This window comes from Cryptotermes secundus, unplaced genomic scaffold (assembly GCF_002891405.2).
Source record: "Cryptotermes secundus unplaced genomic scaffold, Csec_1.0 scaffold1170, whole genome shotgun sequence".
Taxonomy (NCBI): Eukaryota; Metazoa; Arthropoda; class Insecta; order Blattodea; family Kalotermitidae; genus Cryptotermes; species Cryptotermes secundus.
The window spans coordinates 327,975-345,715 of record NW_019738365.1 but is presented as its reverse complement, the minus strand read 5'-3'; the positions used below and the strand labels follow the sequence as shown (position 1 = coordinate 345,715).

The 17,741-nt window shown below is 38.7% G+C and overlaps 1 protein-coding gene across 2 annotated transcripts in view; it reads right to left on the bottom strand.

Moving 5' to 3' along the window:
- LOC111870997 (hemicentin-2) overlaps window positions 1-17,741 on the bottom strand; it is a 322,577-nt gene that overhangs the window by 85,081 nt on the left and 219,755 nt on the right. For both annotated transcript variants that reach the window (XM_023863703.2, XM_033754061.1), the window contains exon 5: window positions 13,085-13,230. In XM_023863703.2, the coding sequence (XP_023719471.1) occupies window positions 13,085-13,230 (146 nt within the window). The remainder of the gene's footprint in view (window positions 1-13,084; window positions 13,231-17,741) is intronic.

Here is a 17,741-nt window from a genome sequence, read left to right as displayed (position 1 = left end):
ACATACCAACCCACTGCGCCGTAGGTACCTCTCAAGTGTCGAGATAACGAGAACGCTCTGTCTGTAGCTGGCTAAAAAGAGCGACCCGCCAGATGAGAGACGCGGTTCAAACGAGGGCGTGAACGGGAATTTAAAAGCGGTCATAACTCCGTAACCGTCCAAAATCGGACACATATTTATATGAACGTTTTTGATTACAAAGACGTAGGAAATCAACTCCGGCAGTTATGACCTAAAGTCGTGAATCACCCTGTATACTAAATTCCATGTAAGTACTTTGGCTATATCAGTAATATTTTGGTTAGTATAAAACATTGAAAGTGTCTATTTATTTTATATTAACGCTGTATATTGGTGTATCTAACAACTAAAACACATATTAGACTATAAAGTTAATAGGTAGCCCTTTTATTCGACTTCGACTGATATAAAAATATTCGCATTTATCACGTTTGTAGTGTTATTTACTAAATAAGGACATTTTAATGGACGTTATGTGACGAATTATATCATGAGGCAACAGGGGCACAAAATATATTAAAAAATATAAGAACCTACGTTCTCATATGCACCAGAATATGAACCGAGCAAGTCAGGTCAGCGGTAAAGCTTCTGGCTTGTGCTCGGGAGATACTCGGCTCAAATCTCAGGCCTGACACCGATTATTCTCAGTGAGATAATTTTTTGCGGGTTTCTTTAGTTCCCTTACGTAAATGACGAAACAGTGTCTTATATTGGGGCATGATAAGTTCCTTCCATACAATTTCCAACTCATTACACAATAATCGCCCTACTATGCACACTAGGTGTCTTTATTCTGAGATACTGATTTCGTCATTAAAAAAAATTGTTAAAAATTAAATATAGATGTAAAAGGCAATATCGAAATATCTGTGAAATGAATATGTTCCTAAAAACGTTAAGTTCGCACCTGTAAATCACGTGTGTCCATAGAATAGCCACTGAGCCAGTAGAGGCCGAACTCGCTGGCTGAGTCGGGGCTGATGGCACGCACCAGTAACGGTAGAACATAGAGACTGGTAGAATATCAAAGGGGGACGTACAATAGATCAAACTGGTCGCGGTGCATGGGAAAACCCACACCCTCCAATAATAATAATAATAATAATAGTGTAAAATGTCAGGTTCAGTTTCATGTCTCTCTTTGGATGATCCCGTAGCACTTCCAGATACCCCTTTTTCTTTATACAATCCGTTTTTAATTTCTGGTATCAGAAAGCAGTCACTGGGTGATATTTCCGGCGACTAAGGTGGGCTACTCAAGAATTTCCCAACATCTTATGAAACTTGAAGTTTAATTTTAGTATTCACAAGAGCCCTTATTGGTCCCTATCCTGAGCCAGTTTAATCCAGTCCATACCATCCCATCCTATCGCTCTAAGATCCATTTTAATATTATCCTCCAACCTAAGTCTAGGTCAAAGTAACGGCAACAGAATTTGGAAAGAACGTATTTGAATTTGAATNGAATTTGAATATTTGATGTTGCTCTTGAATATTTGAATTGTGTGTACTTGTAATATATGAACAAAAAACTTTGATAATATCTATTAAATTAATAAACTTCTTACGGTTCTCATTTCTGCATTCACAAGGATACAAACTAATTTTAAATTAATTACTGACATTCACTATAACGCTATTAAAAGTTCCTTAACGACTGAAAGTTTCATGGGATGCCCACTTACGTCTGTAGTGACCGACTTGAGGTTCTCACAGGCAATCCCATTGTCCCGGCTCCGGAAATTGTAAACACCTGCAGGGATTATGAACTGAAACAAGCAGGACAATGGGAGCTAACGAGGGACAGAAGTTCCATACAAACTTGTGGTCTCTCTCTCTCTTTCCTCTTCCTCTTCATCTCACTGCACCAATTTCAGGACTTCATCTTAATCACTAGACACGACGATAACGAAATACTACGTACACAGAAATTTTCAGTTGTAGAACGAAAATGACACTGCAATTACAGAATCTGAAATATTTCAGTTACTAAAGCACTTCCCACTGTCTTCGCTCGCTTGGAAACCGGGATCGTGGGTTCGAATCCAACTCAGGGCATGGATGTTAGTTTGTGTGTGTGCGTTTTTCTGTGTTTGTGTACAGGTAGAGGCCTTGCGACGAGCTGATCACTCGCCCAAAGAGTCCTACCGAATGTACAAGATCTAGAAAAACCGAAGTGAACGGAGAAGTTCATGGATGGAGGCCTAGGCCCACTGGGGCTGTAGCGCCAAGGAAAAAAAAATAATATTTCCCAGCATTTTATGGAACCCGAAGGTTCATTGCCGTGTTCACATGAGCCCTCCAGTGGTCCTTAAACTGAGCCAGATGAATTCAGTCCATGCCATCCCACCCTATATAGCTAAGATCCACTGTCCACCCACCTACGTCTTGGTCTTTCTATTGGTCTCTTCAATTCTGGTTTTCACACAAACATCCTATGTGTATTCCTCTGCGCCAACATTCTTGCTACATGCCCTGCCCATCTCATCCTCCTTGACTTGATAATTCTAATTATATTTGGCGAAGAGTAGAAGTTATGAAGCTCCTCATTATGTAGTTTTCTCTTACCTCCTATCACTTCATCTCTCTCTCTCTCTCTCTCTGTTTCGAATATTCTCAACACCCTGTTCTCAAACACCTTCAGTCTATTTTCCTCCCTTAATATCAGAGACCAAGTTTCACACCCACACAGAACCATAGCAAAATTATAGTTTTGTATATTCTAATTTTTATATTCTTGAACAGCAGACGAGAAGAGAAAAGGTTCTGGACTGAATGGTAGCAAACATTACCCGAGTTCAAACTCCTCATAATTTCATCTTCAATCAGATTATGATTTGGTAAAATAATAGACTTCTTCCACTGATCAGGCAATTTTTCCTTATTCCAAATGAATTAATTAGATTATTGATCAGAGAACGTCATATTTCACCTACTGCTTAATTCAGTTTTGCCGAAATTTGATCACTACATGACGATTTATACCTCTTCAACTTTTCAATAGCAATTTCAGCCTCAGAAGAACTAGGATCAGGTACTAACGGCTCAGCTCTATGTGCTTCTGCCTGCCTAACATCATAATATAACGGCAATGTACGTTCTTCATTTTGATGGGATTCATTTCCCGCTATCACTCTATATAAAACCAAATGCAAATTACCATCGAATTATATCTCATATATTGCCTGAGTATGCTGTGTGTTACAGAGACCCCAATTAGTTTCGGTCCTACAAGATCTTCCTCAGGGGGTAGAGCTTTCACCCAGTTACCACGACACGGCCGTAGAGCTTCGCTTCCGTCCACACGAACAGGAAGCGGTGAACTCCACAGCACTTAACATAACCGACATCTCAATACTGTAACGTAATATATCTAACGATAAATGGACTTACAACCCAGATATTAAAAGTTTTGAGGTTTTAATCAAAGTTTTAATCAAATAAGAATAATCCAACGATAGGGAGTCGGGCTAGCTCAGTCGATATAACACTGGGCTACTGGCTGGCATTCCGAGGTTGGATTTCTATCAGGTGCAAGATTTTTCTCTTCTCCGTAGCGTTCAGACCGGCTCTGGGACCCACTCAGCCTCCTATCCAATGGATACTGGGGGCTATTTCCCCGGCGGTATAGCGGCCGGGGAGGGAAGCTAACCACTCACTTCCAACCAGTGTCGAGGTCAATAATGGTGCATTTATACCTCAATCCTGCCCCACATGTCTTCATGGTACTGTGCCCACAAATTTGCATTTTTACCTTCATCCTGATAACAGTCTTGTGAGGCAGTCTATATAACATAGAATGTACTAAAATATACTTGGACGGTAACTTGCATTTGTTCTTATATGTTCTTTGCTTCCGAGGGGGTTACCAAGTTCCACACCCATAGAAGGCATGTGAAATATAGTACGTAGTATAATGTGTATATTACAAAAAGTGAGCCTGTTTTTCTGCCTTCGTAGCAAGGCAAGTAGCACGAATGGGGGAGAAGAGGAATGCATATAGGATACTGGTGGGAAAACCAGAAGGAAAGAGACCACTTGGAAGACCAAGACGTATGTAGGTGGACAATATTAAAATGGATCTTAGAGAGATAGGATGGGATGGTACGCACTGGATTGATCTGGCTCAGGATAGGGATAAGTGGAGGGTTCTTGTGAACACGGTACTGAACCTTCAGGTTCCATAAAATTCTGGGAAATTCTTGAGTAGTGCAGAATTGGCGGTTTCATAAGAAGGGCTCAGCTCCACGAGTAAGTAAGTATATGCACAGAGATCAAGCAAGAAATTTAAAAGTTTCCAGAATAAAATATTTTGAGTCGAAACACGAATAGAACCACCGAATTTGAGCACGAACAGCCATAAGAACGATTCGTAGAAAGAGACCCGAGGAAACAACAAGAGGAAAGCCAGAGTTTGTGAAAACGCTGATCAATCCGCAGATCTTCCAAACGCCAGTGAGATTCATTATTATAACATAAATATTCGAAATAAAGGGAGAAAATATATCCAATTCACTTTTGATAGAGAAATCATTTCATTTGGCGGATTTATGTCCATCCCCATAACATCCGCCCATGTACACCCCTTGCTACTTCTCAAGCCTGTTCAGAAATCTCGGCGCAAGTTAGCCGAATGCTGATCCGAAGTTTCACTGAACCACAAACAGTTGATCAGTTCACTTCACTTGATTCTCAATTCCATTCCTCACAGGATGCTCCAGCTACCACTAAAGTAGCCTGTCAGCCAACAGGGGGATTTCGTCTCATATAGTTTCTTCTGTTATGCAGGTAAGGAATTTTGAGCGACTACTTCAATTACGAGAGAAATTATGATAATTACTTTCCTCCGAATGAGACAAACTACAACTAAGTATAGAACAGAAGAACTCGGCATTAGAAATGTTACTAATCCCATGTCGCGATCTACTCAACGAGTAGATAGTACAGTGGCATAAATTCTTACTTACTTACTCATGAAGCTGAGCCCTTCTTGGGGAGTAGCCAATTCTGCAGCTACTCAAGAATTTCCCAGCATTTTATGGAGCCCCAAGATTCATTACCGTGTTCACAAGAGCACTCCACTTGTCCCTATCCCGAGCCAGATCAATCCAATCCATACCATCCCAACCTATCTCTCTAAGACCCATTTTAATATTGTCCACTCACCTACGCCTTGGTCTTCCCAGTGGTCTCTTTCCTTCTGGCTATCCCACCAATATCCTACATACATTCCTCGTCTCCCCTATTCGTGCTACATGCCCTGCCCACCTCATTCTCCTTGGCTTCATCAGTCTAATTGTACTTGGAGGAGAGTACAAGTTAAGTACTTCAGATTCATTACATTCAACTCTAAAGAGTTTCACTGTCTCCAGGTTTGTAATTGTTCATTTCATGCAAACAGTATTTTATACAAGTTTTGTAGGTACGCTATATATATCAAATTTCATATACCTGTTTCTAACTCTTCATCAGTTATCTCTGTCAAATCGAAACCTAGCTGTATTGCCCTGTACAACCTAAGTAACCTCAAACAAAGCTGCATGTCTCTCAGAAATCTATTCAAGGTGGTGTATTTAGTGTCATTAATGTGACTCTCACAACACAAGTTCGAAAACCTGCTGTGCTCATAATAGTGAATGCAGGAAATTATAAATTACAAGGCTCAGGACGAAATATTTCGAAAAGTTGTTCGTAAGGAATTTCACGATAGTTCGTCAATTACTTCAAATGTTATACCAAGACAGCCACACGAACATTATACCATAATCACGTTTTTTCTTAGAGAACAAGGGTACTATCCTAAAAATGGCACTACAAACGTGACTGGTGAGAACAGTTTACGACCCAGATTTTCACGTACATATTGTGACGTTTTGCGCTATGGAGGACACCCCCCTCCCTCCCCAGCGGTGACGTAACATGGGATGCCACCGTTGCTACTCAGCAGTAAACAACTCCCGACAGCGTTGCTAGGCTGTCGGCAAACACGGCGTCAGACAACAGTGGTGACTACTACGGAAGTGTTTTCTGTGTTGTCCGTAACGGGGCTAAATAAGGAGCAGCGAAGACTATTCAAGTTAGTTACGAGTTACCCAGGCAGTCAACCAGTCGAGTTGGAATCTAGCCAGCACTTAGTCACGAGTTATGAGCTGGCCAGGGAAGAGTGTGCAATCAAGCAATTGTAATACTGCAGTTAGCAGTAGTTGTCAGATTGTAAACTGTGTGATTGTATGAGCGAGTGTGGAATAAAATTCGCTATATCCAATAAGGCGTGAAGTTATTTGTCGCGTTATACACCCAACACGTGACAATATACATATTTCGAATCCTTTGACTGAATTTTATGAAACCTATAATGAGGAATTTAATTAAGACGTATTTTTAAGAGGCTAAATTAGTATATATCAATATGTTTTATCCTTTGACATAGTTTCATAAAACTTTATATACAATTCTTCTAATACATGAGCAGTAAAATGTTGTGAGCATAATTTTTTTTGATAACTATTCTCCTTCTAGACGAATTCCAGTAAATATCACTTATACCTGCACATACACATGTGCTCAGTAAGATTACAGCCATTTATAAACTTTTACTGTATTATGAAGTAATACTTTTTGTTTAAGAAAGAGATATATAGGAATATGAATGTCTGTGCAACGTTTTACGTTGAAAATAAATGCGTACTTATGTCTTTATAAAGATGAAGGGTACTAATGAACAAAGATCCCATTGAAATAATGAGTTTTAACAGAATTATGAAATAATTATAGCATATTTAAGTAATTTACAAAAAGTACCATTAACAGCATAACACATTGATATTATGGGGATGTCATTTGACTATATAACCTGTCCTTAAACCAACTGCATTACGTCGCACATTATGCATACATGTTTGCATAACCTTCTGATGTGTTCATAAAGGTCATGCATTCCTAGTAAATACAATACGGCTATGTCTGTTTGTACAGTACAACCAAACGTGGCAATGGAATAGTTAGCACATGTACCTAGTACTGTGGATGTCTGTAGATCAGATCCCGTGTTTGGTCATTCTGTATGTACCTCCTCACCATTCAATGAGACCACAACCTAGCCAGCTAATTTACAATTCATGACGTGCCCATCATAACCGCAAACGGTATCAAACAAAGCCGGATCTCGTATCTAAAAGGCAGCTCCCGTCCATCAAATACCGAGCAGTAACGGAAGTTCGCAAAGGGCCGCGCCATAGCACAAGCGGTTAGTCGCTGGCTTCCCACCGCGGCGGCCCGGGTTCCATCCCGGCTCTGGTTAAGTGGGATTTGTGGTGGACAAAGTGGCGCTGGGGCAGGTTTTCTCCGAGTACTTCGGTTTCACCTGCCAATCTTCATTCCACCAGATTCTCCTTCATCATAATCACCCGTGTCAGACTACAATAGGCCAATAAGTGGCCACCGTGCCGAGTGGACCCAATTGGGCTCCACCCCCCACTAAACGAATTAAAAAAAACGGAAGTTCGTCATAATATATCTCCTCGCCTGGATAGTTCCTTACGCGAAACTGGTGACCCCAAACTCTACCAAATATTTTTTAATGAACAGTAGAGAAGGCCATAGAAGTACGTGTATCCCTCTTCAGGGTAGAGTTATTAAGTGAAGTTAGAGAGTAAATAAATTAAGAATAATTTTGCTTCTGGAACGTTTGAGTCGCAACTGATCACGCGGTAGCGCCAAAAATTACAACTTTAATTGACAAAACAGAATAACAGGATTCACCGTACTACAATATTTTTTTCATAAATGAAGTTCTGTGTGGCTATGGTAACAAATGAAGCATATTAACAAAATGTAAGATTTGAGGCTTTCACGGCGGTGACTATGAAGAAAGCAGTCTTCTGGGATTTGGCACCGTGTATATGTGGTGTTAACCGACGTTTCAGAGGAACGTATCGCCTCCATCTTCAGGGTAGAAGGAAAAGTATAAGAAATCCGCAAGCGAAGAGACCGTGAGAACTGCTTTCTTCATATTAACAAAAGTTTACAAAGTATTATCGTTAACTCGATTATCAAACAGAACATCCTCGAAGTCCGGATATCTTGCTCTCAAACCACAGCAAAAAGGAAACAACCAGACATCACAATGATACAAGAACCATAACAAGATAAAGAGGGGGAGGGGCACCACTCAGAGGACCTCTGATGACTACGAATAACACCCCAATATTCCGTTTTAACAGAAGAGGCACAAGGACACAAACAATCTCGGTTCAAGTTCATAGGTAGTAGATTTTAATAAGAGTTTAATCCAAATAATTTAAAATAAATTTATACATAAACATTTCTAAGCATGTATTACGAAATTGGTAATAGTAGTTCATGAACATGTCGATCTTATACCCTCTGAAGATGGCCAGCTGACCGAAACATGTAAAGGCAATGAACATCTACAAATTGAATCGCACCGAACGATGCTAACTATTATTATTCTGTAATTTACTGTGTGCAGTCCTTATCTAGTCACAGCCGCAGATGCTGATGCGCCTTGAAACCCACTCCTACACAGCAAATTTTATGAAACTCTTCCAACAAAACCTCTCTAAGGTCATTAGCATTTTGCAAGGCACCTTGTAAAAGTAAAGTAAAAAAGTAAATGTATCCTTGTGACAGGTCGTGAAGACCCATAGGGTTGTGGGACGTTGAGGTCTCACATTTTTTAGACAATCGGCTCATAGATGGCGGCAAGGTTCTCAGCCTTACGCGCCGGCCGCCCTTTACCCCAAGAATATTCCTAGTACTCATTTCTATTAGAGGCTGAGTCGACCCCAGGGCCATAGTGCGGTTGGAAAGATTAGGTCAATTGAAAAAAATCCAGTGACCTCATCGGGACTTTAACCCACGACCTTCCGGCTTGTAGCATAGTGCCTCAACCGAATACGCTCTAGTGGTGTTCTTAACACAAGGAATCCAGTGAGGATATTTTACGTTATATCACATGCTTAAGTTAATCTTCGTAGGCTTATAATTTAATTTATTCTGTAGTTATAGGAATTTATTTCTAGGTAATTACTTTTTTCCTGTTATTTAAAATGTTATATATATATATATATGTGTGTTTATTTACTTTATGCGGAGGGACTAGAACTAAGACCACTGTGACTATAGTAAAATGTAAGCTCTCTGGAAAGGAAATATGCAAGAGTGCCATAAAGCCAGTCAATTATTTTGAGACTTTGGTACTTCCTTACAACCGTCATAGAGTCCTGTGGAGATAATTAAAGAAATAAAATACAGCTAAAACATAAAACTGTTCCATGATATTAACCACATATTTTCTCTTTAATGCTGCTGGAATATCTATTTCACACTCCTTATAAGTGTTCAGAATTTGGCGAGACAAATAACTTGGCTCTTACTGCAGAATGGGGTAGGTGGTTACCACAGTACATTGGCTTGCTGTTTATTCAGACTTACTTATTTTTCATACTTCAAGGGCACAATGATTGTAGTTCAATTTTAAATATCTCGCTCATCGGCTTATACATTAAGGGGAATTGCCATTCGACCCTCTCCATGTAAAATCGCGATTCACATTCGCTCCCCGCGAAATCTATATTTGTATGTTCAAAGCATAATAGACATTTTGAAATCAATATATTTTAACTGAATATAATTATTATAATAAGTAGCCTCAAACGGCCTTGAGCTCTTGAAAAGAACAATAAATTATTAAAATGATCAACTGTCTAGTCAGCATCCTTCGTCCTAATTTTGTTAGAAATAACGTTTCGGAAATGGACGTTGATTCCGTCCTCAAGCCCAATCGAGAGATCAATAAAATGCGGTCTATATCCGATGTTATCTACAATATTTATGTATGATGAGCTATTTCCCCCGAAAAATTTATTCAATTTAATCTGACGTTCATATAAATTAGCATTTATGTTGCATTGATATTAACATAAATTGCATTCTCTTAAGAAGTTGTACTGCAAACCCTAATGACAAATTTCATTCAAATCTATCGCAAATGGCAGTTTGGAACTGAAATATAAGAGAGAAATACACCACCTCTTTCTCGTGCGTTCCTTTTAAAATCAGTTCAGAGAACTCATAAAACTGGGTAACTATTGATTTCCTAGGGAAGACTAGCCAGGAAACTGATTAAAACTACGACTGGAAATTTTAATTTAAATCTGCTGGGACACAAGAATTAATAGTAAGGTCGCATAAAATTAGCTTCTTTCAAATCCTGTTACAATTTTCCACGGGTCACGTGTGTCAAGTTACATATTATACTCTCTCAGTAGTTCGTAAGTTACCAGTAGCTTTCCGCTCTAGTTAGCTAAAAGTCCTGCTTCATAGGATTTACAAGTCCTGAGAATATGCAACATGCTAGAAAAATTAAAAAAAAAAAACACAGCAATATTCTGATGGATTTCATTTATAACATTTTATAGAGGGGCGATTCGTACGAGATTACACGTTTCACCTAAACGACTCAATATAAATGATTGGAAAAAAATGATGACGATTGACTATGAACTATCGTTTTTAACAGAAACAAGCGATTAATGTTATCACGCGGAAAAATTATTGCAGAATTTTACCCATTCCAGTCGTCCCGTGACATGGAACTCCAAATGGAAAAGTCGTGTTCTTCCTGCCTCGACGAATTTTTTTTTTCGATTATCGATCATACAAATTATCTGCTATTGAACGCGATACGAGTTTTCAGAGGAAAACATGACTGGATTACATAATGTGACATATTTAACTGTTACTTCATTGAGGCTGTTACGCGTCTAAACGAAACGCATCACTCCACTTCCGAGAACTCCGTATGCACTTGAAGAATACCCAGAGCGTTTACTTTTAAATATAATGAGATGTATAAATTCTGCAGATCAGCAAGTTCATGTGCACCATCAGTGAACAATATACAATTTCAGAGCACGTCCCTCTTTTATCGAAAAATCACAGAAAATTTACTTTAACGGGAATGTTCCACATTTCTGTTTCAAATGTTAAGGGAAATTAGTTCCTGTGGTCAATTAAGGATTACAAAAGACAAAAAAAAAACACTAGACCACAGAGGCGGTCCAATTAAACATTACACCATAACAACTTATGGGGACTACTATATCTAGCCTCGTCCCTTCTTCCTATTGGATGACCGCTCCTGACTGATCTCCTTTTAATACTTATAGTAACAGCCAGTCTTCAGATTACACAGTGTCGGAAGATAAGGTTGTTTATATGAGGAATAGGTTGGGAAATTGAGGTTCGGTTACCCGAGATGTGGGTGCCAGAGGGAAGACTTTCGATGATGTATATATCTTGTGTCCCTCTCCTGTTGCTGATGTAGGAAATTCAAGATTATTTACTCGGGTAAACCACTTGATTCAATTCTCACGCTGTGTTCTGATTGGCAATAACTCCAGGGAACGATGCTGCCTCTGTGTTGAATGATCCGCAGAAATGGTAAGGAACGCAAGTTTTATTGATCTTACAACTGTATATGATCACTAGCTGTCTGTCGAAGTTAGACTGTTACACATTCCAATATTTCATAGTAGAAAGCTATAATAAATTAATATTGCACTCAATAGTCTTAGTATTAAGACTTCATAACGTTGACCTGAATATATTACTCATAATTTATTCAATTTATTTGAATGTGGAACACTACAGAGGTTTCCCGTATCTTTCGAAGTGCTGTATTGGTAATACAGATTACTAGATCTGGATCTGGAGGACCGTAATATTATATCATGCCTTTACTACGGGATAAATTTAAATTACTTAAGAAAATTCAGGTCTCAGATATACCGTCAAGGCTTTACATATTCAAGATAGCCTCTACATCATCTAAAACCTGAACTCACTTCCGGCAGTCCGATTTGAACATTTGGACTTGTCTACATAGATTACACGAGGAAATCCGAGACATGTATTAGGCATTATTCGAAATTAAAGACTTGGAGGTTAACTGACATGTGTTATCAATTTAATTTCTGAAGTCAGAAAGCTTGTATCCGCATTCTTCTTGATAAATATTATTCCATTAATGTCAACAACTATAAATCTTAGTTTCGATACTTGTTACAGGTTGCTTTCTTTATAAAGCTTCAAGTTACTTCTAGTCGCTAATTTGTATGCGTTACTTGGTCCTGCTCCACTAAAGAAGACTTCATTAATTTTTCAGTTTGTTGGGTAGGGTGACTGAGTTCAGTTGGTATATCGGACACTATTTGGCCATTTGTACAAGCTCCGGATGATAGAGCAGTCGGTGGAAAGAGAATTGGAAGGGGAAACCGAAGTACTCGGAAAAAACCTGACCCAGTACTATTTTGTCCACCACAAATCCCACATTACTTGACATGGGATCGAACCCAAGTTATGACACAGCCTAAAGACGACTCACTTTAGCCCCAGATCTTTCTTAAAATTCCAAAGGAATACTCATATATTAATAAGAAGAAATAAACAATAAATTAATAACTCATTATGAAGGATGTAATATATCAAAAGGTACACTATAGCGTAGTTCCACGCATCATTTACCACAACATTGGTGGTAACTTGAGTGTTTATTTCGGACTCAGGTATTTTACACTGAAACAAGCTGAAGAGGAGATTAGGTAAGCCACAAGGTCGGTATGGACTTGCTGGTGAAGTAAAAAATCCCTGATCCTGTCTAAAATCCTAACTCTGACCGTCAAGGTCATGAAATGCACAAAATATAATTCCTTAAATTACATGCATTCTGCTATAAGAAGAAGATCTTTATTAATATTAGAAAATCTTAAATATGACCGAATTAATTGCGTAAATACTTTAAGTTGTCATTAATTATTACAATTCATTCCACAGAGATCAGTACTGTTTCATTGAAATGTTTAAAAATCTATCTCCCTCTTCAGTAAGCCATACAGGAATTCATATGTATAAACAAACTGATGTAATCTTTTGGACTAATGGATAAATGTTATCCGAAAATACAGCCTTGATTCTCTGGACAAAGAAAGAGAACACGCTCTATAAGAAGAGGCTTCAGTCTGCCTACAATACTTACCTCTCCTCTTTGGAACTCCTCTTTCCCTCGGTGCCACGAAATCTTCGCCTGAGGACGTGAACCTACCGCCTCACACGTGATATTGTACTGTGCTCCTGCTGTCAGTACTTCCGGTTTCGACAAAAGCCGAACCGATAACGGCTTAACTGAAAAACAAGAATAAAATTCTGAGTATGGAGAAGTACAAGAATCTTTAGTTGCTTATTTTGTATCTTGCCGATTACAGTGGCCGAGCGATCTAAGGCATGGACCGTTTTCGCCCGCTCATACATTCGGATCGTTGGTTCGAATCCCATTCGAGGCATGGATATCTGTGTCCGTTTATTCTTTGTTTGTGTTGTTCTGTGTGTAGGTAGCGGCGTTGAGACGGGCTGGTCCCCCGTCCAAGGAGTCCTACCGACTGCGTATGGATTTAGAAACTGAAAAAGAGGCCAAGGACCATAAGGGTTATAGGTAGGTAAGTAGGTAGATAGATAGGTAGATAGATAGATAGATAGATAGATAGATAGATAGATAGATAGATAGGTAGATAGATAGATAGATAGATAGATAGATAGATAGATAGATAGAGAGCTATGGTTTATCTTACGACGCATTTACCTCAGATCAGCATCGTTTGATAGGACTGTTAATGAGTAACGAACTGGAAAGGAGTGGGCATGAGCTGATTTGAGATGCTAGCCAATATTTTTCCACGGAAGTACTGAGTAAAATCCGGAAAACCTCAGTGAGGTTCCTGAATACGAAGGATGAGTGACAACAAGTTGATTCCAAAGTTCGGCATTATATTAAGTAAAGGAATATCAGTAAATAAAAAATCTTACGTAAACAATTGTGATTATAAAGACCTCTGAATTAATAAAGATAACGCAGTCTCTTGTGCACAATTTTCGACGTCATGAAATACGAGGGCTTTTCAGCGCAGTGTAAACATAATAATACGTTAATTTCCTACCGCTGATTATACTTAAGCAGATGTGGCGACAGCGTGATTTAAAAAGATAAATCATAGAGCACAAACACAAAGACAAATGAACACTGACTACCATAATAAAATATTCCAAACCTGCACTTCACTTCCGTTCAATGATTCAAAGTAATAAACACAAAGACAACTATGAGCGTATGGTACCGTTTGCAAAATCAGTCAGAATATAGTGAAGCATCAGCCAACTTCATACAGGATATTTCTTACGTCAGCAAGCCTCTTTCACACCGTTAATGCCGGATAATAGGGAAGACCACGTCTGTGAATGAAGGTATTTCTCGCACACATTGTATTGGGCGGCTGCAAACTCTACATATTGTCCAGACGTCCGAATTAATTTTTGTGCGGCTTTTCTTATCACATAAATGTGTAAAATGAGCAAACACTGGGTNAAATTACGGACGTTTCCCGCCCAACAGCAGTCTCAAATACCTCTGGTAGATGGGGAAAGCATTATAGATACCTCTCAGATAGTAGAGCCGGTCTCTCTGGCTGGGCGGGACTGATGGTAAGCACCAGTACCGGTAGGATATAGAGACTGGTAGAAATCATAGAGGGAAGCACAATGGACCAATATAGGTCTAAGTGCATGGGGAAACCCACCCTCTCCAATAACTAACTAACTAACTAACTAAGTCGTTTCTGTCCTGTTCCAGAAGTCACCGTGTCATGCCTCTTTCCAATACGAGTTATGACACATTATCATCGAACACTCAGATTTCTGTTGCCAGAAAACTCCGAAATTTCCGTCCCTCCAAACACTGTGTTGCATCCAGTAAGACAGGAATAAACGCAAAACAATACAGTAAATCATACGGCCACTAAATTGCAGTGTCAGACTTCCTGAAAAATATTACGCAAAAATCAAAGTTAAAACCGATTATTAATTATCCTGATATTTCTTCTTCTTCTTCTTCTACCTTGACGGATTAGGATCTCTAGCCTGTTACTATTTAGAACCAATTCTAATATTACGAATCTTATAGACATTTGGTAGGACTCCTTGCACGGGTGATCAGCATGTGGAAAGGCCGCTGCCTACACAGGGTAACAGGAAAAACGCAGACATCCATATATTGAGTGGGATTAGAACCCACAATTGCAGTATTTGAAAGGACAAATACATTTAGTGCCTTAGACCGCCCGGCCTTTTACCGTAATTAAAGATTAATTAATTTTTGGCAGTTACAGTGGTGAACTCGCATGCTGCAGTAGAGAAGGAAATTTCACAACTCAAATGTCAAATTAATAGGAACTTTTTTGTACCTTCTGCCGTAGTCATTTTCTATCATCATCATCATCATAACCACCACCAGCATCATCAGCATCATTTGGCCCCAATACTTGTCTCTTCATCATAATTCATAATTAGTGTTTATTAATTAAAAATTATAAGAAATATTGTGTTCAGGAATAATGTATGTAGGACCTACACATACATCTTCTCAATGAGCCACGTTGGTATGATTGCACTAAGTGAATTGTTTTGTTGAAATGATGTAAGCTGTCTTGTAATTTGATTTGTACAAACGACACGGCACGCACGTAAACTACACGACTAATAATAAGAATATACAAACAAGAGAAATAAACGATATCTCCCACCATCAGGAGAAACACAACATGACCCAATGTTAGCTCACGATATTTTAACATAAGAACTAATGTTTTACATATAAAAGAAAATTTTAATACAATTTTAAATTCAATGGGAGGCTACTGTATGGAAAAGTGAACATCATATCGCGTGCAGCGGAAAATCCCAATCAGAATACCTAGCAAATACGCTTAAAAGAAACAGCATCATACGTAAGTCTACTCTTCAAGAAGCGTCATCGTGAGTGCCTGGGACAAACACCAAAACCAACCATGATAATAACAAAATTTATATAGTGAGCATTATTCATAGCTTAAGTGCATATTGTTAAAACATCTTATGTGACAGTGTTTCCTGATCGTAGTGCTGCGCCTNACACTGGACTGAAAATTGTCCATTTGTAAGCTGTCTTGTTTTGTCTATGTTTTATGTATGTGTTTCTTTTGTTTGCCTCTTTGACCGTGTTTACTTTGTAACTGGCCTTTGGGCTGTGTAGTAAGCACGTATATAAATAATCGAGCTGAATTATGAAGCCGCCAATTGTGCGGCTACTCAAGAACTTCCCAGCATTTTATGGAACCCGAAGGTTCATTACAGTGTTCACGAGAGCCCGCCACTGATCCCTACTCTGAGCCAGATCAATCCAATCCATATCATCCTATCCTAACTCTCTAAGATCGNGTTCACAAGAGCCCGCCACTGATCCCTACTCTGAGCCAGATCAATCGAAATTTTATTATTGTCCGCCCACCTACGCCTTGATTTTCCCAGTGGTCTGTTTCCGTCTGGCTTTCCCCCATCAATATTGTACATGCATTCCGCTTCTCCCCCATTCGTGCTACATGCCCTGCCCATCTCATTCTCCTTAACTTGATCATTCTAATTATACTTGGAGAAGAGTATAAATATAGGTATTATTATGTGAAGAAAAGTACAGTCACATTTTCGAGAATTCATAAGTGAACTAAGGTTATAGTCTTTGACTCTGTGTAATTATGTAGCTTGGTAGTAATATTTTGAAGCCACTTGCTACTTACATCTTCATGGTGTATGACTGTTCATTCCAAAAATCTTATTCATATAGCAGCAGTATGTTGCACTTTTCACTTAGTATCAATTAGTTCTACAGTCTTACGTGCAACATTAAGTCTGTATAAAACTTACTACTACTATTTGAAAATAAGACGCGCAACATAACACAACAGAAGGGAATACACCTCGAACACACATGCGCACTGAAGGGACTATATATTAACAATCTGAGCAACGATACAGAGGACAGCAGTTTCCTCATCCATAGTTTTTAACCCCTGATGGGGTTCGACATTGGTCGAAAAAAGTAGTGTAAAACTTTAAAGTGAATAGCATATAATACATTTTATATAACACTAGTATTGAACGAGAGTCTGTAAAACTAATATTATTCACTGTGGTTACATAAAATCTCACAATAAAATTAGTTTAATAATGTAAAGTTCATTTCTCAATAGTTTAGAAACGTGTACTAGACCCGGTCTATACTGTGTTAAAGATATTTATGATGTGAAATGAGACCTCAACGATGTACTGGGTTCGGCAAATGGGGAACCTAGCTAATAATGAACAGATGCTTGCAAAGAAGAGCTTAACTTACACAGGTCTGCAAAAAAATTTTTTTTTCAGCTGCATGGAATATTTTTGTTAAACTTTATGTTTTCTAGGATGCTGAATCCAAAAATGACCTCATATCACGTACAGTTTTTTTGGAAAATAATAGGGGTTTACAATAAAAAAATCATAACAGCGATGAAAAAATCACTAATTTTATTACATTGAACTAAACATATTATTTCTCATAATTAAACAAAAAATTCCTTCACGATATATTTAACATTCTGTGTTCAGTCTTTTTGCCTGTGAAACCTTTTCTTCTTCTCTTTGATGCTTCTCCGAACACGTTTTCGCTTTCCATTTTCCGTTTCCCGCTTGATCATCCAGCAGTAGTCAGCTAGCATATTCGCATTCCGTCTTCCTTGGTAGCATCTTTCGATATCACGGACATCCTGATGAAATCGTTCACCCTGCTCTTCACT